At 41.1% G+C, this 21341-nt stretch overlaps 2 protein-coding genes across 2 annotated transcripts; both read right to left on the reverse strand.

Annotated features, from left to right (window-relative positions):
• Positions 1 to 51: 51 nt before the first annotated feature.
• Positions 52 to 17649, reverse strand: LOC124043897 (serine/threonine-protein kinase 24-like). Its single transcript, XM_046363006.1, has 11 exons — positions 17135 to 17649; positions 9611 to 9841; positions 7121 to 7177; positions 6601 to 6709; positions 6328 to 6485; positions 5466 to 5651; positions 5170 to 5315; positions 4826 to 4958; positions 4435 to 4503; positions 3131 to 3270; positions 52 to 2961 (listed from the first exon to the last, which is right to left on the reverse strand). The coding sequence occupies exons 1-11, from the start codon at positions 17174 to 17176 to the stop codon at positions 2928 to 2930; spliced, it is 1305 nt and encodes a 434-aa protein (XP_046218962.1). The 5' UTR covers positions 17177 to 17649; the 3' UTR covers positions 52 to 2927.
• A 2830-nt stretch (positions 17650 to 20479) lies between these two features.
• On the reverse strand, positions 20480 to 20986 carry LOC124044416 (solute carrier family 15 member 1-like). Its single transcript, XM_046364057.1, has 2 exons — positions 20888 to 20986; positions 20480 to 20680 (listed from the first exon to the last, which is right to left on the reverse strand). Exons 1-2 carry the CDS (start codon positions 20981 to 20983, stop codon positions 20480 to 20482), a joined length of 297 nt encoding a protein of 98 aa, XP_046220013.1. The 5' UTR covers positions 20984 to 20986.
• Between the last annotated feature and the right edge of the window lie 355 nt (positions 20987 to 21341).

Raw genomic sequence — 21341 nt, forward strand, 5'->3', positions numbered from 1 at the left:
CTATTGTTGTTGTCCGGTGCTAAGAAAACAATACTGCTCCACACAAAGACATCCATTTATATTTGCATTAGATTTTTATTTTTCTTAATCACTTGAAAGCTTATAAAGAGTCCATTACCTTGGTGTTTGAGTGACATAAGCAAGGATTATAAACAGGACTATAAACGGTCAGCAATGTTACAGAAAATGAAATGTCAACTTTGTGATAACTATCATTAATAACAGGACAATAATGGTTTTATTCTATACTATAATACTGCTCTTTAGTTAGAAAAATATTCTTGTTCCATAGAATATACCTGCGCTGAGAAATGTGACCTGATGACCTCTGCTTTATTGCCATACTCAAAAAGGTACAGTAGTAATCAATTAACAAATGACAACGAAAAAAGAACTACAGCCTCAAGTACCAATTGTTTTCTTGAATCCTGAAGAAATGCTTACAAAGTGCAACAGATAATCAAACTGGACAGTCTCCACAAGGTGCAAATTACAACAAAAAAGGTGTGTCTACATACATGTGACAAAAGGGGGAAAATTGAAATAGATTCAGGGGTCCAGTCAAATGTTGGCAAACAGTTCAATAGAATAAATGGGGTAAATGGCAACTATTTGGAATATGTTCATGTGGGAATATTTTTTTGTATAGTCCAAAATGAAAATGCATGATGTACCTCCTTTATTAACTACAACATGCGGTCTAGTCCATTCCTACAAATCCTACTAGCAGGAGACAGAAGTCAGAGGAAATATTTGATAATGAAGGGGGGGGGGGGTTTACATTAAATAAGTTTTTATAATAGGCTACTTACTACTTAGATGGATGTGATTGCAAGTTAAGTTTGGACTAATAAAGCAAGATAATTCCAAACCCAAATGCCCAAACTCAGAGGGAAAGTGGACAGCTAAAATTGGTCTAAACACTAATATAAAAGGTTCCCAGTAGCTGTTGAAATCCCATAGGAGCCCCCACTGTACATACTTCTGAATTGGTGTGCTTTATAGGATTTAACACCATGTAAAATATGCAACTAAAACTATTCTATATTTTTTTATTTAAATGCAGGTCAATCGTTAATTTGTCCATGCTGCGATAGAATGGGATTCAAAGTTAAACACCTTGCCACGATTTGTTTATTTGAAACACTGCTGCATACATGTATTGATAGCTGCAGGATTTCTACCAATTACAAAAAGGCCAAAATTGACCAAAAAAAGAGGCTTGGCTCAAATCTTTTTAAAGCTGTGACTCTGCACTCCACTCTCGCCAAAGATGCTAAGGCTTTTAACACTCAAGGTCCAGGACATCATGTTCAAAGTCCTGTAGTATGCTACAACGCATACTGTGCGGTTCAATTCACAGGAGCTATTTTTTCATGCACATTCATTTCAAACTACACTGAGTCTGTAGCAGCAGGGAAGTGCAGTATGTTTCCTAATGGCTGCTGGCTTTCTGCTACTTTTTTAGATCTATGAGCAGCGACGTCAACTAGTATGAATATACTAAACGCACCTCTGCAATCCGTTTCAACTAAACCCTGTGTGTGTGTGTGAATCCAATTTACAGGAGATCATATCGGTTCTACTGTTCTCAAAGCTGTGCCGCTTCAGGTGGACAGACCTTATGTCGCATGACACATAGCCTATACAAGAATTCTCATGCTACCGTCTATGGCTACTTTGTCTACAATAAAAAGGCATTTATTTTCCAAGTGCAATTCAAGCAGTTGGTACAGAGGGAATCGATTGTACCACTGCAGCTCCCAGGAAGACTTGTCTGTTGAGGATTAAGTAGTTGAAGTTACTGCTATGTTAAAAGGAGAGGGCAGGGGGAACCTTCCATAGAGCTAAACTAAAAGCGCTTATCTAACACAAGTGATGGACAGAGGAACAATCCAACCATCATCTCATCATAAATCCATGTGGCCTCATGAAGATGAAGCTGGGAACACAGCATCCAGTGTGTCGACTGGAGAGGATTAGATGTGATCCAGCTAGACAGGTTGTGTTTCTATGGTCTCCACCGCATTGCAATGACAGCCATAACATAGTGAATTCAAAAAGGTCAAAGAGCATTTAGGTAACATCGGTACCCAATCAACGTAAAAACAGGACAGGGGGCAGCCATTGAATGGATGGGTGTCCTCGAAAAATGTATTAAAACAAGAGGGAATCAAAGATTGAAATACAAAAGAACAAGTAATAAAGGCAAGGCAATCTCAGTTATGGCCATTTATGTCTTTTAAATATTTACCTTTTCTAACAGAATATATCTACAGAAGCATTTGGCCATTTGTACACAGTGATTCCTTTGCGTACACGCCATTATTTCTCAATATCTGTAAAAATGTGCCTATTTACAAGTTTGTACAGCCACCCAACAGAGCTCTCTCCATCTCCCAGAGGACCCCATCCACTTAAAGCAGGACACCTGAGTTTTCAAAACGAATGCTTCAAATCTCCACCGCACATTTCACAGGATATCAAGGGAGATGCTCACATGCGCTCGCACACACTGACTCGCACAACCAAACAACTAAAGAAAGTTACATACTCCCAAGGCTGCAGATAGACATTTCAGAATAATCCACACCAACTTCTTTTAATCAATGGTTCTTTTAGAAGAATTGTGAATGAAATCCCCCCCCCCCCCTAAAATAAACTGCACTCATGTTGGAGTTAATGAGACTAAGATGTCTTACAGCAGGTGGAAGTTAAGGTGACAGCTTATCAACTAGCCACTGACTGTCCCCAATGTGACAATATGTTGGCGTGGACAAGTAGAGATAAAGTGGGTCGAGGTTTTGCTTTAGGCGAATGAGTGATGAGAACTTCCTGGGAAACTTCATCTTGGCTATTGATGTCAGAGGCCATGGACTGACTGCTGCTATGGGTGGGAGGTGGATGGTTGCTGGACACAGCAGGTCTTACTGAGAGGCGGCGGCCCCAGGTAGAGAGAACCTGCAGAAGCAAAGGGGGAATTAAAAATGGGAAGACGTAGCTTGGAATGGAGGTGTGAGAAACAACAGGTCTGCACCCGAATGCTGGAATAAAATGAAAATGTATGAGCAGAAAACTTGAAGCTATAACCTAAATCCAATCATGGTGGCAATGATGGTATTGCCATTACCTCTGTAGTCTCTGCACTAGTTCAGACACCAGGGAGTCAGAGATGCCAGGATATGACTCTTCTGCCAGGAAAATGGCCTCCCTCAACTCATCTACAGCCTCTGGCTTGCCATTGGTCGCCTCAACCTGCTTCTCTTTTAACTGCAAGGGAAGGAGAGACCGTTTACTGCAGGGTTGTCAAACTCATTCCATGTAGGGCCTAGAGTCTGCGGGTTTGTTTTTTTTCTTTCAATTAACACCTAGACAAGCAGGTGAGGGGAGTTTACTAATTAGTGCTCTTCAATCAAGTACGAGTGAGGAGCGAAAACCCTAAGACACTTGGCCCTCTGTGGAATGAGTTTGACACATGGTTTACTGGATCATCCTAATAGAGAACCACAGTATAAGTCATAATACCCATAAAACCTAGCGGTTAAACAGGGAAATTGTTCCAATTGTATTTCCACCATACGGGATTTTCAAAACACTTCAAATGAATGCCGTTTTACGTGTACGCTCATCCTGGCGTGACATTTTTATAACCATGTAAATCTCTCTAGGACAAGCTGACTTTTATCAATATATTCACATGTATTTAAACCCCCAAAATGAAAAGCTAATTAGCTGCTAATGTGGCCATCATAAAGAACTACAAATGGCATGATTATGTGGACAAGACTGCAGAATCGAGGCAAAGGTAGGAATCTTTGGATTAACCATCTTATGTTAGCTAAATGTAGTAATGAATAAATTGGCAACATTTCTTTAAAAATGAACAAATCTTTGAACTGTCTTGTGCAAGTTTCAAATTGACAATAACTGTCAGCGAAGGTTTCAGGTTGAGATGACGTGCAGGAGCTTGCAAGGATTTGTCATTTTGCATTGAGTCTACTTCCATGGTAATTAGCATATTCAAATCGGAGAGTAAATAGAGCCCAATATATTGATAAAGGTCACCTTGTCCGAGAGAGATTGACATGGTTATTAAAACGTCACGCCAGGGTACGCCTACACAAAACATTTGAAGTGTTTGAAGTGTTTCTAAAATATCCTATGGGAAAAATAGTGTAAAAACAATTGGAACCATTTCCTCGTTTGACCACTAGGTTTTATGGTTATTATGACACCTCCACGGTGGGGCTCTATATATGTGCATGGTGTGCAGCTGTAGCCTCAAAAGCTTCAACACAGATCTCAGAACAGTTTGACACTGAATAATTTAACTTGACAGATTCTCTCATACCTTTCAGTGAAATAATAAAAATAGAAATGGGATTACCACAAGAGGTCAGAAGATACCCTAAATTTGCATAAATACATTCTTACCTCAGAAAACAAAGGGGAAATTATAGTGGACAAGCTCTGTGACAAAGGCCTCTTTGGACTTTCTTGCACCTGAAAAAGGAAGTATAACTCATTTTACAACAATGGCAAAGAGAAAGAGTTAAATAAGAAAAAGCAGAAGAGTAAGGTCAGCAGACTGAACAGACACCACATGAGATTGAAAACGCCCAGAAACCACTTCCTGAACTACTTTAGTTAGAACATGATGTATATTTAAAAATAAAGAAACCTTGATGTATACACTATGCTTAAAATCAGCATTTGGGGTGAGAATAACCATGAGAATCAAACTCCCAAACTAAGTTACATTTTTCTCTTGAATCCTCTTTCATACGACTTGTTATATTGCTATTTCAACCAGGTGTCATCTTACCTTGTTCCTCTCCAGCTCATCAGGCTGGGCGGCTCCGTTCTGGAACTTCTTGGGGTCCTTCTCCCTGATGGTGTTGAAGATCCAGTCATCGTTCCCAGAGTCGTTCCCTCCAGACGCCTGGCCATCCTGCTCCCTGAAAAGACACGGCAATAACCTTTAGACAACCTCACATGGAGACACAGTCTGAAGCACGCACCTTTAAAAAGAGCGTATCAGTAAACTGTTCCAAAACACAATCTGGTAAACCACCCCTTCTGTGTGAATTACAGAGAAAAAAAAGAGTGACCACGATCTGATGAACAACACTAGAGGACAGACGAAGGGACCAAATGAGAATGACTTACGAGTCCGACTCATCGTCGCTGGATTCCTCCCGAGACTGCTCTGCTTTCCACCTCTTGTACTTGTCCACCAGCTCTGAAAGGTAGGATGTCTTCTTGGCGTGCCGGACGATCAGCTTGTGTTTCAGCAGCTCTTTGGCAGTTGGCCTCTGAGGAGGCGCAGAGTGTCAAGCAAGTGTAAATATTGGATGTGCTCTACATTAGCATCTTTGCATAATGTACAAAGGGTCGACTTTCTAGAAAGAAGACCATTATCAGAATGGCAATTTGAGCTCAATTTCTCCCCAAACACCACTTACAAAGCTGGGCTCTTTGTTCAAACAGGCTTCAATGAATTCTTTGAGGGGTTTGCAGTAGTTTCCTTCCAGCGTGGGCGGGTTGTTCTTTGGGATGAGGAATAAGACCTTCATAGGGTGGAGCTCTGAGTGGGGCGGCTCTCCTTTGGCTAGCTCTATGGCCGTTATGCCTAGCGACCAGATATCCGCCTGAGACAACAATAAAAAGGGAGAACGTTTTGAGTACAAATTCGTCACACTCCCACTACACACTTCAAAAACGTAACAGGAAATACCAACAGGGCCGGTTTGGTGATGCAACTGATCTCCAGACGGCACGAGTCACTGGATGATAAGTGATAAATAACACTTCTTGAGATGTGACTACAGATTTTTACTCAAAAGATGGAGGGTGGCATTTTATATTCACACATTAACACTCGAGCTTGTAACAACATTCACACACACTAGAAAGACCCGATTTAGTGGGCCAATATCAACTAAGGCTGTAATAGCCCATTTAAGGAACTACAGTCAACCCGGGATGAGACAGTGTGGTGTTTCTGGTTATCCGCAAGGTGCCGAGTTGTGGCCGTTCCTAATGTGCCTGGTGATATTTCCATCTGTGTGCAGCACTGTGCACGGACTTCCAGTGTGATCAAAGCAGGTCACAGAGCTGAAGCTACACCTGCAATGACTCTACACAGCACATTTCAGTACCGGGGGGGGGGGGGGGGGACGGACGGACGACATCCTCATTGGATAATTATGGAAAACAGAGTTAGTATTCAAAACTGTGTTGACATTCCATAACACGTGGATGAACCTATGAACTGCCATTTCATCTTAACCTGGAACCTGAGAGAGAGCTAGTGGTATTTCGGACCTTTGAGTCGTACGCAGACTGTTTTATGACTTCAGGTGCCATCCAGAACGGAGTGCCCACGAACGTGTTCCTCTTTATCTGAGTGTCCGTTAACTGCCCCGCCACTCCAAAGTCTGCCAGCTTCACGTCTCCTTGCTCCGACAGCAACACGTTGGCGGCTGGGGGGAAAACACAGTTAAGTTAGACAGTTGTCCAGACATCTAAACTGAGACAATACTATGTTAAGATGTAATATGTTGCTAATGGGATGAAACTAAGTGTTCTTAACAGTACCTTTAATATCTCGGTGGATTTTCTTTTCAGAGTGCAGGTACTCAAGCCCCTTCAGGATCTCTCTGACAATTGTGGCAATTTGGGTTTCGTCCAAGGCACCCGGCTCCAACTGAAACAGAAAGAAGGCTTGTGTCAAGGGTCTTCCTGAACCAATATTTGGTTAGATACTTGCATGCACAGTGACTGAAATGTGATTATAAACTGGGTGGTTCCAGCCCTGAATGCTGATTGGCTGTCAGCCGTGGAATGAGACCGTATACCAGGGGTATGACAAAACATTTATTTTTACCGCTTTAAATGACGTTGGTAACCAGTTTATAACAGCAATAAGGTACATCGGGGATTTGTGGTTTATGGCTAATTAACCACTGTTAATGGTTGTATCCAGGCACTCCGCGATGCGTCGTGCATAAGAACAGCAGTTATATGGCCAATATACCACACCTCCTCGTGCCAGATTGCTTAATTATAGCCTTTGGATTGTGTAGGCCTACATCACCTCAATCTTAGGGAAACTTACCAAATCCAGAGCTGATCCTCCTCCTAAATATTCCATTATAATCCATAATTTTGCATCCTGAAAATGAGAATGATTTTAGAAATTACACAGAGTCTCCATTAAAACAGATCAACCTGTACAGTTATAATTTAGCATTATACTGGAATAGAGTGGAAGGGGGAAATTAAATCTCAAAATCAAGACAGCGCTAATCTCCTCCCTCCACTTTCATAAAAATTCAACAATTTTCATACATATTAAAAGGCAGCTTAAGCTAAGCACTTCAGCCATCCCTTCCCCCAGTGAGTCGGGGCGAGCCAATCACAGCACATCTGGCCGCATCAGGGATCATATTAGATAACGGACAATTAGGTCATTTAAGGTATGAAGCCATAACAGCCTACTGACGCCTGGACCAAGTGCAGTTCAATAAAGCAGCACATTAACAATGTGTTTTGGAGGAGGAAATGAAGTACGGCTGAAGCCCCTATGCTTTCCTTAGGTGTAGTGACCTAAAGCCTGGCATCCAATAGGACAGTTTAGGCCTATATGTTATTATAGCAGACTCGATAACCTTGAGAGAGCATTATACACCATTTCTAAAAGGGAGGCTAGCCTTAAGTCAAATAAATACTAAGTGAGGTTCTAGATATACCAGTCCAGTGGTTAGGCCAAAATGTCAAAATGCAAGACCATTCAGACTTTATGATCCATAAATCAGTCAGTCTCCCTGGCAGGAACCTCTCCAGTCTGAGATGTAGCCTGTTTTGAAAGTGTATCAGCAGCACCTTGACATACTAACTAACCAGAAAGTATCCTCAGTATGGGAGCAGACAGAGCATTTCATATGTAAACCATAACCCAATCAAACAGTAGGTGAAGTAATGGGCCCTGCACTGAGCCAATCACATGGGAGAAGAACCCCTTCGTCTTAGGGAGGGAGCAAGCCTACGCTGAGAGCAGACATGAGAGTTACACACACTCAATAGCCTCCATCAGACAGAGCACGTCACCTGGGGTCTTGAGAAGTGTCTCCTCACTAGTAGCAATGTGGAAGAGTTTATGTTTTAGATGCTGGTGGCTGATCCTTACACAATACTAGATATACAGCCATGCACTGACCCAAACCCTCACAGCTAAAAACACCCGAGAGATTAGGAAGTAGCCTATGCACTCATACGGCCCATAAGGAAGAGCAATGATCCGGCACAAATATAAAATACTACATGACCAACTCCGCAGAAGAAAACTTCTATACCAAAAGGTTGGAAGTCAGGGGGGAAATATCTGAATAATAGATCAATGAACCAAATTGAAACCTCTGTTGACAGGTTGCAATATGGTTTATTTATAATATAACTTCTATGTCATTAAGGGCATTCTGCCCGAGTGGCCATTTTTGTTTCTAAATGGCCGTGCATGCTGCGGAAGTGATTTCCCCCTTATAGACAGGTAATGTAGGCCTTGTGGTTATACTTCCTAGTTGTCAAAATGTCCAGCTCGCTAATAATCGACACACAGTAAAGAAACGTAGGTCCATTATTTCCACAAGTCAAAACCACCCTCGAGCTAGATTGGATCCCCTCACGGGACAGACCGTATGTTTGACACCCCTGTTCTACATGATTGGCCTACCTTATCAGAGATGGCATAAGATCAGTGTGCATGGACGCCCTTGGAAGGCCTGATAGTGCTTTAGGCTACAGGCTAATTGTCTGTCTGAACAGGGTATGGGCAGAATGAGCCCGGCTGTTGCTAGCTGGCTGGCTTCTCCAGAGCAGAGCTGGAAGGCTGTCAGGCGGCTCTCTCGCTCTCTCTGAGCAGATGTTGGGGTCTGAGCCGTGTGATCCAGCGCGCCGAGGGCTGGAGTAGCACCTGCTGCCTGCCCCACTGTTAGTCACGCAACGCTAGCCTCCCTCCCTCTTCATCCATCCATCAGCACAACTGGACCCGACAGCCCACTGGCACTCTCCCCACTGGCCTTAAGTAAACCACTAACACACAACATGCTCTGTGAGAGCCACTTAAGCCCCATCACATGTAAGTCTACTAGTACTCGGATCTACTCCACATTCACTTCAAACTTATGGTTGACAGCAACAGAGGCCAGGAAATTATGCAATCTCTCACAATCAAGTCAACACAGGATGCTCAATGTCTCTTGCTTTTTCATAGTGTTCCTGTCTTTGCATGACATGCATTGAAGGTAATATAGGCCAATGTGAAGGGAAGTGTGATGTATGCTTGTGTGTTCTGTTCGTCAGCACCAGAGCCAATCCATGCCATAGGCCTAATGCTCAGGCACAATTCATGGGAGCCTTGTCCCATTGACCGTATGAATGATTTATTGACCCACATACAGTTGTCTGCAATTGTTACACATCCCACCACTGACAACTATACTTTTAAAAAACTACACAAAATTATTTTAAGGACAATTTGTGGATTGACCATCTAGCCTAAATCCTTTCTCACAGCATTCTGGTATTACATTTGGTTGAGTCAAGTTACCTTCAGATATGAGCCATAATACTTGGTAACGAAGGGACTGTCACACTGGCTGAGGACTGTAATTTCCTGTTGGATGTCTTCGATTTCATCCTCCGCCTCCTCAAGGTCAATTATCTTAATGGCCACTACTTTCTGAGTCCGATTGTCAATGCCTTTGAACACCTCTCCAAAAGAACCTTTCCCTATTCTCTCCAGCTTGGTGAACAGCTCCTCCGGATCAGCTTTAAAGTTCTGAGGGAAGGAAAGAAACAAAAGTGGGTTGGAGTAAAAACAGCAGAGCAGGCATGGTTCAATCCCAGGTAAATAAGGACCATGCAATCAAGAGATTTAGCAAAGGTTTTTAGTTTCTGGTTGTAGCCTGTTTGGGTTTAGATCATAGGCCTAAAAAAGAAAATAGTGCTGTGGAAAAACAATAGATATTTGCCAATATATCATATCCTTTTGACAATATTGCAATATTATTTTTAACCTTCAACATTTTAAAAATTTAATTTAATTTTTTCAGGACTTATTTCCATGACTGATCAAAACTTGTTTTCTCATGGCTCCCTCTTTTCTTGTCCCATATCACATCAGCATCTGTGTAATGAGGTCCCTGGCAAGTCTCAGCCCTACCTATTTATAAAAATAAATAGAAAATACAAATAAAGTTTCATATCTGGGTTAACAAGGTCAACAAAATGTGTATATTGCATTTCAAACCAGCTAGGCCCTTTTAGAGCAAATGACAAGACGTAGACTGTAGAAGTGAAACAAAACTTAACATAAACATTGACACTGCAGAGGAGCACGCCGTGGTACATTTAAATTAGCCTAGTGTGGTCATGTCTATTTATGATCTGCTATGTTCATTTTATGACATTAGGCCTTATGACAGGGGGAGGGGGGGGGGGTGAAATAAAGTGTTACCAAATATTACCCAGGCTGACTATTCAATGCAAAGCGTGCCCGTCCAACACTAGCGGGTTGCAAAGGTGCCTCGCTCTTCAAGATAATGATTTCATTCAAGGCGCTAAAGATATGAGTTGCATTTATGAACCTGTAGCGCGTGAGTGCAAGGACACATAATAGCTATATAGGCTTTGCACAACGTACTCTGCTAATAAATGACTAGAATATAAATGTATTAGGGCTGCGTAGCCTGCGTTCAGTTCTTCATGCTTCATTAGGCCGATCATGAAATGCTATAATACAAGTTAATCTGGGGAAGTCCCAGTTTTACAGTCCCAAAAGTTGGAACCAATAACATCTTTATACTTCATGCAGTGCAATGATTAACTGCCTGAAGCAGAAGCACTTTTGTTGCAGCATAAAATAGTGTGAAGGAACATTTCCCAGTCACAATACCGCTTTACAAATCGACGGACGATGTCCAATTAATTTCAATAGAGGCATAAAGATTTCATATTCCTAAACACTAATACCATTTTGATACCCATTAAGAGACATTCTGAAGATTGACTTGATTTGCTTGCACCAGAATTATAGTTTAATTTACCAGATAAACAATGCCTGTGCAGCCATTGCTCTCAAGACATCCCCATAGAGAATGTTGTAAATCTGTCACAAAGAAGGGAAAGAGGACTCATTAACTTGAGTTTCCAAGAGAGCCTTAAGTCAAGAGACTGAAAGGGGCGGGGGTGAAGAAAAATGAAGCAAGGCAAACAAAAGCCCAAAACAGCAGTGGTCATCCAGGTGAAAATCATCCTGTTGAGTCTGACTTGTGGTCACAATGGGGAAAAACAACACTGGGCACTGTTACTACAGATTCCACATGCTGGAAAAACACTTGCTGTTCCCACAGTCAGCAGGTTTATCACGACTGCTAAAGCTGCCCGAAACCTCCCTCTAAAAGCATGCGTTTGATCCTCTACCAGCTGCACCACCCGATTGTGTGGTCCACTGCAGTCAGTCCGCGCCCTGAGCGCTGAAGCTCACCCCCCCCAAACCCATATCACCCTCTCTGGACCTGCTCTCCAAGCCCATGATGGACACAGCATGAACCAGGTTGCCACTATTCAGGAGAGGACAGTATGGAGGTGAAACATGACTCTATTCATGCAGCAAGTCTAGGGCTGGCACAATTAGCGTATAATTGTGTAACCGACAATTATGGACGAAGACCGTCATGAAACTTAAATAACTGGCAATCATTAGAATTAAAAACATGGGTGAAACGAACAGCTGACTGACAACTGGGCAGCCAGGCATTTGCGCAATTGAGCCCTTTTCCGCGGTTACCTGGACCCTTTACAACATGACGAAACTTTTGGTCCTTGCTGAAACAAGCCAACAAGTGTTTGGTTTCCCAGACAATGCCCTCCCTCCTGCAGCAGCAGCACATGAAGTCAAGAGTGTCGACGAAGAAAAAATGTGCCTCAAAAATGTAAAATTACATATGACAATGGTCATTTGCCTAACCAATAATAGTCATCCAAAATTGCATGGACTGTCACAGCCCTACTCAAGGCTATGCCAAGATGCTCCCATGAGAATGTCAGTCTTATGTCCATTGTCTGAATGGGGAAAGACCTAGCTTTTACAAGATAAGTCATATCCTGGCAGTTCTTGTTAAAAAGTAAAGACTTACTTTCCACTGCCTCATAAAATGGCAGACACCTCAATATCATGCGGGTGATTCCTCACGAAACTAGAACAAAACCATGATATTGGGGAATTTCACAAAACATAATCAACAGAAGATCCTTTGGAGTATTGTTGACATTAAAGCATAATGGAGAAATCATTCATTGACGTTGGAGCATGTGTGACCTTTATGGCCTTACCCAGGCCTCCTTTAAGACACCATAATATTTCATCTGTAAGTGCTACAAAGCAAAAACTGGTGTCATGAAGCTTTACCACTTGCTCTGTAATGAGTAGTATTTAAATTAATATCAGCAAATGATTTATGTATGAAGATTGGAAAATATTAGAGATGCACCAATGACATTTTTGGCCTATTCCGATATTTTCCTTGCCAAAAAACCCCGATATAGATATCCGATATTACATTTTTTTTTGCTATATTTTAAGCATTCTAGTCCAGTTAAATAGTTAGTCTAAGGAAGTGCATCGCAGTGCAAGAGGCGTTATTGCATTCCCTGGTTCGAATCCAGGCTGTATCACATCCGGTCGTGATTGGGAGTCCCATAGGGCGGCGCACAATTGGCCCAGCGTGGTCTGGGTTTGGCGGGGGTAGGCAGTCATTGTAAATAAGAATTTGTTCTTAACTTACTTGCCTAGTTAAAGGATACACACACTACAAAAAGTTGTTGGCATTTACACATGTCCCCATTACCAGTAAAACAATCAAAATCCATTTATGTCACTTACTTGCTGTGCTGTTTCATTGTTCATTTGATCAGTCATTTCCTTCTCAACCAGGATTTCATCATACATGTCAAGCAGTGAAGTTTCAGCTCTGTCTGTCTGTCCATGGCCTCTCCCTCTGTGCTCATTGTCACTGTCTGTTTCCATCTGGTCCAGTTGCGTATGTAACAGTTCACGTAAACCCTGTTTCTGGTCTGCATCGAAGTAGCGGCCTTTGTACCCAGCATCGTGCATGATGGCAACACTGTAAAGAGGCTCAGAGAGAATGCCACCAAATCGATTGTTTACAGCCTCGAGTACTTTTGTACGTTTTAACCCCATGGTCTGTCGGTAGTTTTTTTGAGCAGGCATTTCAATGCCATGACAGATAGTATCACGTCTGCCGCAGACGATTAGCTTATTTCTCAAGTCAGTTGTTCGAAAGGAGCTAGGAGTGAGTTCATGTTTCCAAGTTTCAAACATGTTCTCAAATGCCATTGAAATGGCTGCGGCAGTATGAGAACAAGAACAAACACATTTTTGAGCATGCAATACGGCTTTCCTCAGTAGGAAATCCTTGTCGACCCACTGTGCTGTCAGACTCAGCATGCTCATGGGGCAGACGTCGCTGGTCCAAATGTCAGTCGTGAAGCTAATAGCAGCGACGCCCATAGCTCACGGATGTGCGTCTCAACAATACTGTGTAACTCCGGTAGGGCTACATCTGAAAACTAGCGCCTACTTGGTAGTGTGTACCGGTGCTCGACCAGTCGGCAAAAGCCATCATCATGCATGACAGAGAATGGTTGCTTGTCAAGGGCAATGAATTCCATTAGCTTGGCGTTAATGGATTTCGCCTTTGAGTTGTCTTGCTGAAATGTTCTTACTCTTTCAAATGACTGCTCGACTTGAACTTGTTCAGTTGTTGGAAGTGCACTTAGTATTTTTCTACTTTTGTTCTGTGTAGCACTGTATTTTTCGTGGCGTCATGACGTCATCTACCTACGTTATTATAGGTATGCACGTCAGCTTTGTGCAAAACCGACGTCGGCGGCATTTAACATGACATCGGGCCGATGCTGGCATTTTTAACTAATATCGGACGATTCCGATAGGCACACCTATATATCGTGCATCGCAACAAAATATAAACCTGAATATAGAAAATACAATTTTTGATTTGGCAAATTTTTAAATATATACTTGAACATAATATTCTCTAGGGGCCTAGCAAAGTTCCAGTGGAATTTCTGCTTTTAAAGTTAAGATACAAATGTAAAATATAAATCAACAATCCTTCCTCTAGAAGGACCCTTCTATGGATTACATTTAGTGAAAAACACCATAGTGCCCACAAAGCTCGTCACTAAGCTAAAGACCCTGGGACTAAACCCCTCCCTCTGCAACTGGGTCCTGCACTTCCTGATGGTAAGGGTAGGTAACACCACAGCCACCACGCTGATCCTCAACACAGGGGCCCCTCAGGGGTAAGTGCTCAGTCCCCTCCTGTACTCCCTGTTCGCTCATTACTGCACGACCAGACACGAGTCCAACACCATCATTAAGTTTGCCGATGACAACAGCGGTAGGCCTGATCACCAACAATGATGAGACAGCCTATAGGGAGGAGCTCAGAGATCTGGAAGTGTGGTGCCAGGAATACAACCTCTCCCTCAACGTGATCAAGACAAAGGAGATGATCGTGGACTACAGGAAAAGGAGGGCACAGCACACCCGCATTCATCGACGGGGCTGTAGTGGAGCAGGTTGAGAGCTTCAAGTTCCTTGGTGTCCACATCAACAAACTATCATGATCCAAACACTCCAAGACAGTTGTGAAGGACACGACATCAACAATTCCCCCTCAGATCCTCAAATTTCTACAGCGGCACCATCGAGAGCAACCTGACTGGTTTCATCACCACCTGGTATGGCAACTGCTCAGCCTCCGACCGCAAGGCCCTACAGAGGGTAGTGCCTACGGCCCAGTACATCACTGGGGCCAAGTTTCCTGCCACCCAGGACCTCTATACCAGGCGTGTCAGAGGAAGGACCCAAAAAAATTGCCATATACTCCAGCCACCCTAGCCATAGACTTCTCTCTGCACCCGCACGGCAAGCGGTACCGGAGAGCCATGTCTAGGTCCACAAGGCTTCTACCACCAAGCCATAAGACTGCTTAACAGCTAATCAAATGGCTACCTGGACTATACTGCTGCTTCTACTACTCGCTGTTTATTATCTATGCATAGTCATTTTACCCCTACCTACATATTACCTCGACTAACCTGTACCCCCGCACATTGACTCGGTACCAGCACCCCCTGTATTTTTTTATTTAATTATGCGACTTCGTATTTACAATGACGGCTCAGGAACGGTGGGTTAACTGCCTTGTTCAGGGGAAGAACAACATATTTTTACCTTGTCAGCTCGGGGATTCGATCCAAGCAACCTTTCAGTTACTGGCCCAAAGCTCTTTCACTAGGATACCTGCCACCCCTGTATATTGCATCCTTATTGTTATTTTATTGTTGCTCTTTCATTTTTTACTTTAGTTTATTTAGTAAATATTTTTCTTAACTCTTATTTTTCTTAAAACTGCATCGTTGGTTAAGGGCTTGTAAGTAAGCATTTCACAGTAAGGGGCTGTAGTGGACGTGACATTTGATTTGAATTTGAGCCTAACCAATATCCAAACGGAAATTAATTGAAAACAATCTGACATGGATTGATTTATCAAGATGAGCCCCCATGCTTGTCTTACGCAGTGTGATGTAGCTGTCCCAATCAAAACAGTTCTGAAATGATCATCTAACTGACCAGATATGGGTATATAGCCTATTGCTTCAAACATATTACAAGGATTGATTGAGTTTGGGAGTTTCAGTAAGAAACTATTTGATACATGCCTTATATTAATTGCATTAGCCTCGTTTTTCCCCAATCTTTACCTTATTCAGTTATATTTTTCCCACAGTAATTCTTTATGGAGCCATCCAGTTGAAGTTAAGAAAACAGTGCACGTGTAGTAGCAATGGTGGAACAAGTACCCAATTGTCAAACTTGATTCAAAGTAAAGATACTCAAGTCATTTTCTATTAATGTAAAAGTCACCCAGTAAAATACTACGTAAGTATAAACACATTTGGTTTAAAATATCCTTAAGTATCAAAAGTAAAAAGAATGTCAAATTCTTTATATTAAGTAGATTTCCTTGTTTTTTAATATTTATTTACAGATAGCCAGGGGCACACTCCAACACTGACATAATTTACAAACAAAGCATTTGTGTTTAGTGAGTACGCCAGATCAGAGGCAATAGGGATGACCAGGGATGTTCTCTTGATAAGTGAGTAAATGTACTTTTGTTTGTAATGAAAAATGTATGGCGTAAAAAGTAAATTTGATTTAGGAATGTAGTGAAGTAAAAGTTGTCAAATTGAAATAGTAAAGTACAGATATCACAGAAAAACGACTGAAGTAGTACTTTAAAGTATTTTAACACCACTGCTTAGTGATGAGCGAAGTGACATGCCTCGCAAAGTTTAGAACTGCCAACGAGGCGCTGCCTAGCAACCAAGACTTTAGTGTATGCCACCTCAGCATTGCGGCTACGTTTCTTACTTTACCGTTATTTATCTAGGCAAGTCAGTTAATTAAGAACAAATTCTTATTTTCAATGACGGCCTAGGGACAGGGGCAGAACGACAGATGTTTAACTTGTCAGTTCGGGAATACTAAAGCGTGTAGGTAGAACTTCGCTGAAATAATTACTAGGTGGTTTGGCAGAAAATTTTTGAATTTGATAATACCTTTCAGATATAAAGAGTTGGCGGTTTGGTAAAATGTCTTAGTATTAAAGGGATATTTAAGTATTCTACTCTTGGATTCTGAAGGACTACAGCAGCACTGGCAGAGACATGCTGCAACATGGGGCAAATATAGCCACATCTCTGCTCAACATTCATATGACTAAATAGAGCGGCCTCATTAATACCTTATGTCTTGCCATAGTGGACTGGCTGGTAAATAAAGAAACGAGTTAAAACTGGCTAGTGTGGGTGTGACAATATCAATAATAAAGTCGACTTCCTTGAGTCAGTAACGACGTTACAGTAGCTAGGGAGTATGCTAAACGCTTAAAGTATTGCAACGAAATGTAAGGAGACCAACCACTTGATGAGCTGAAAGGACGGTGAAATAACTTACCTGCATCCCCGGAATGCCACTCTGAACCGGGGAGTGAGCCATGTCGTCAGTAAAAAAAAAAATCCCCACTCAGTTGACGCTAGCTAGATAGAAAAAATAGCTAATCGAGTTCGCTATCTAGCAAGCCCAAATCGGAGAACGCAACGCTGTTTATGCCAAGCTAACGTTACCTTGCGTTATAGGTATTATAATCGGTGACCGAATTTACAAAAGTCTACCACGCAATCAGCTCAAAAACAGTGCTTGTTTTTTGGCTGCAACGTGCCTCTTCTTCCGCAGATAACGTTAGCAGCTGGCTAGCTAGCTACCTAAATCTTTAACATATGCGCAAACTAGGTTCTGCGCTCATTCCACACAAGTCTGATTAATTCGCAACGTTTTCGCAAATATCGGGTGAACAGTGAGTATAATCATAAGATATTGAATGTCTAAATTTAGGCTAGTTGTATCATTTGTTGTCCTGTCCTCATCACTTTTCTCTATTGCCGTCCGCCATCTTGACTGCTGTCATTCACATATAAGGGGAACCAATCACACTTCAGAAAAACTACAGCTGTGCTATAACGTCATAGAACGAAGGGATGACGGTCGTCACTAGTTACCACATCCACAAAGTCATAGTTATGGCTAAACCATGCATATTAAAAATGTATCTTCTTAAAATCTGATTTTAAACATAACCATAATCTTAACCACATTGCTAACCTTATGTCTAACCTTACATTAAGACGAAAAAGCAAATGTTTGATTACATTTATTGACTTTGTGGATGTGGTAACTACTGACAACCAGGTATGCCCTGTATCCCTTCAGTAAAATGTATACATTTATACATATTTTTCTTCAAATATCAGAAGCCAGTAACCCTATTTGGGAAGTAGTTACATTGGAGCTTTCTGGGAGCAAGCACACTGGTCCAACACATGGGACAAATGGAAATGTACCAACTTGAACAGGTGGGGAGGTCAATATTGTCTAATTATGTCCCTAAATATCACTGTTATAATTTACTGGCTTATGCATAGCCAGCACTCCTTTCAACATTTATGTTATAGTCTAAGGCCAATCACAAGGACAGGATGTTATTATGCACAATTATCCCCAGACAGATTAGATTAATGTAAGTGAGCTTAAATAACAGCCATGACAAAAATGGTCTCTTCATGTTTTTTAAAGCAATGACAAGGAAAACAATTGTTCCAGATATTTAATAAAATCAAGAAAAATGTGTTTTTTAATACACACTAACTTCTATATAAAAAGAATGCAGCATATACAAGTGTACAAAATGAATCCTGATCTAGATACATTGGGACATTGGGATGTTTTACAGTTATTTTAATAACCCCTTAGAGCCGATTGATGCACTGGTGGGCAGTGGTGTAAAGTACTTAAGTAAAAAATACTTTAAAGTACTACTTTGAAATTATTTATACTTTTACTTTTGATACTTAAGTATATTTAAAACCAAATACTTTTAGACTTTTACTCAAGTAGTATTTTACTGGGTAATTTTCACTTTTACTTGAGTAATTTTCCATTAGGTATCTTTACTTTTACTCAAGTACAATGTAAGTAACATAATAAAAAAATCCTCATCAAAATCCATCAGGTTAAGCTAGAGATATGTTTTTTTGCATTGGATGTGTCTCAATCCACCCATCTGCCGATGTCGAACTTCCACATCTGCGGTGAAAGGTGACTCCATCCCGAAAATCGGTCTTCTCACGAAAACGTCTGTAGCGTCCGAAAGGGGAGACTATCAAAATGGAGACTATTCATTTATATATATAAATATAAATATATATATATATATATATATATATATATATATATATATATATATATATATATATATATATATATATATATATATATATATATATATATATATATATTTTTTTTTTTATACCTAAAGGGATCCCCTCCCCCAATAGCTTAGACTTTTAAGAAATAACATATGGTTCCATTTGTAATGTTTTGTTATTTTCTTTCACAGCTGAAAGCTTTAAAAAGTCTGGACTTTAAATGTATCTTAAATATAGTACCAATGCCCTTTTCCCTCTCTGCACCATACTTGGAGCAGTTATTTTGTGCATATCAAGACTATAATATAATAGCATTGGTATTCAACTATTTACTTTCTGTGATGTACTAGATGCCTTGTTATTGGGGCTGATATGTTTGATCCATTTTTTATGCCCCCTGATTGCTGAATAATTAACCCATATTTCGTTACCTGATGATTATATCTCATACTATCCCCAAGGTTTAGAAGACTGCCCATGTAATCCCCCTTCACAAAGGTGGTGACCCTTGCCTTTCTTGCCAAGCTAAAATGAATCCTTAAAATGAATCCCTGTTTACTTTAACAAATCTGTAAAAACAATTGTAACCTGCAATTTAATACCAATGATACTGTTGTGTATGCTATTGCCCCTATGGTTGACCATGCTCTATCTGAATGACAGTCTGCCTTCATTGTATTACAGGAAAACTTTATTGACCTGAAATTAGTATTGAATGCAGGTTAAACTAAGTACTGTATCTGTTGTTCTCAATGATTTAAGCATGTGTACTTTGGATGGTGTCCACATTGATTACGTCTCTGCTTACAAATATCTGGGCATCTGGATAGATTAAAAGCTGTTTTGTACAAAGTATATTGGAGTTATTTAAGAAGCTGAGAATAAAAATGGGTTTCTTCTATCCTCTCGCTAATAGTAGAAATCGGATTATTCAGTTGTCATTCTTATTGGTCCTAGACTATAATGACATCATCTATATGAATGCAGCTGCCACTTCATTAAAGCCTTTAGATGCAGTTTTTCACAGTACTCACCACTTTATTAAAGACAACCATTTTTGTACTCACTGCATTCTCTACCAGAAAGTTGGTTGGACCTCTTTGATGGTTGATCATTGCTATGTTTTATAAAGCCCTTTTACAAAAAGTCCTACTGTACCTAAGATCAATACTAAACTTTAGACATACAGTGCGAGTTACCACACAGGGTGTCAGGGATGGATAACTCTGGAAATTCCTTTGGTCTCTACTGAGTTAGATAAATACAATTTTAGTTTTCTTGCACCTTATTTGTGGAACAATCTTCAAAATGTTTTGGTGCCTTTGGCAATTCAGAAAGCTGTTTGAGGACCTTATTACTAATGTGTTTTTTTATGACCATGTTTTTCTTTCTGCTTGCATTTGATGTGTGTATTTTCTCAAATTCATGTAATTCCCGCTTTCTCTAATCCCCTCTCGCACGCATGCATGCACGCACGCACGCACGCACACACACTTATGCAAATTGACAGATGAATTGAGAGTTTCGTTTGTTAGGCTTAATCATCTTCATTGTGATGGGCTACGGAATCTTTCTTCTGCATTTGAAGCTCCTCTTTGTCTGATTCTTCCGTACCATCTTTGTCCCTGAACTGGGCCTCGATCTCTGCAGGGTCCATGTAGGTATAGAAATAGGCCATGATGGAGAAGATGACACATACTGCCACTAGGAGGGAGGCGAAGAGGACAAACTCTGCCCACTGCAGGAGGAAAAAACACAACGATTTGAACAGATCTGGCCCTTGAGGTATGCTTCATGGGCACTGAATACTTCAGCTCTTTCACCCATAGAGGTAAAATTTCACCCATAGAGGGATGGCTCGCCCTATACACGGACCACATGCTGCAGGAGTGCTATGAGTGTTATGAGAGAGTTATCAGGAGAGTGTAGTGTAGTGGCACTGTACCTGTTCTTCAATCTGTGCAATGTCAGCCACAATAAGGACAATAAAGTTGCCAATAGCTACAGTGAACAGCCAGCCTGCTTGTAGCACTGCCTTCATGTTGCTCGGTGCCTTTAAAGAAAGATATATCGCTTGGTAAATTATGCTGTGAATTGGAGTACAGCCACCCATTATTTTACAACTGAAAATTCAAGAGATTACTTTATACTTTCCCCTGTTGTTGGGCAGATCAGAATGATTCAAATTCAGCACAGGGCCTAACAGATGACTAAATGTAGACTAGAATTTAATGGAGGGAAACCGGTTGCTGAGATTTACTGGGATTTACTGCCCAAAACCAGTCCCTTTTCCGTGATAACTGCTAGAAACCGGTAAATTACGATAAATTATTTATATGAACAGCATGGAGTGAAATGGAACTGTTCAATTATATGTGATGTCTAAATCTGGCTTCTAC

This window comes from Oncorhynchus gorbuscha, linkage group LG09 (genome assembly GCF_021184085.1).
Source record: "Oncorhynchus gorbuscha isolate QuinsamMale2020 ecotype Even-year linkage group LG09, OgorEven_v1.0, whole genome shotgun sequence".
NCBI classification, from domain to species: Eukaryota; Metazoa; Chordata; class Actinopteri; order Salmoniformes; family Salmonidae; genus Oncorhynchus; species Oncorhynchus gorbuscha.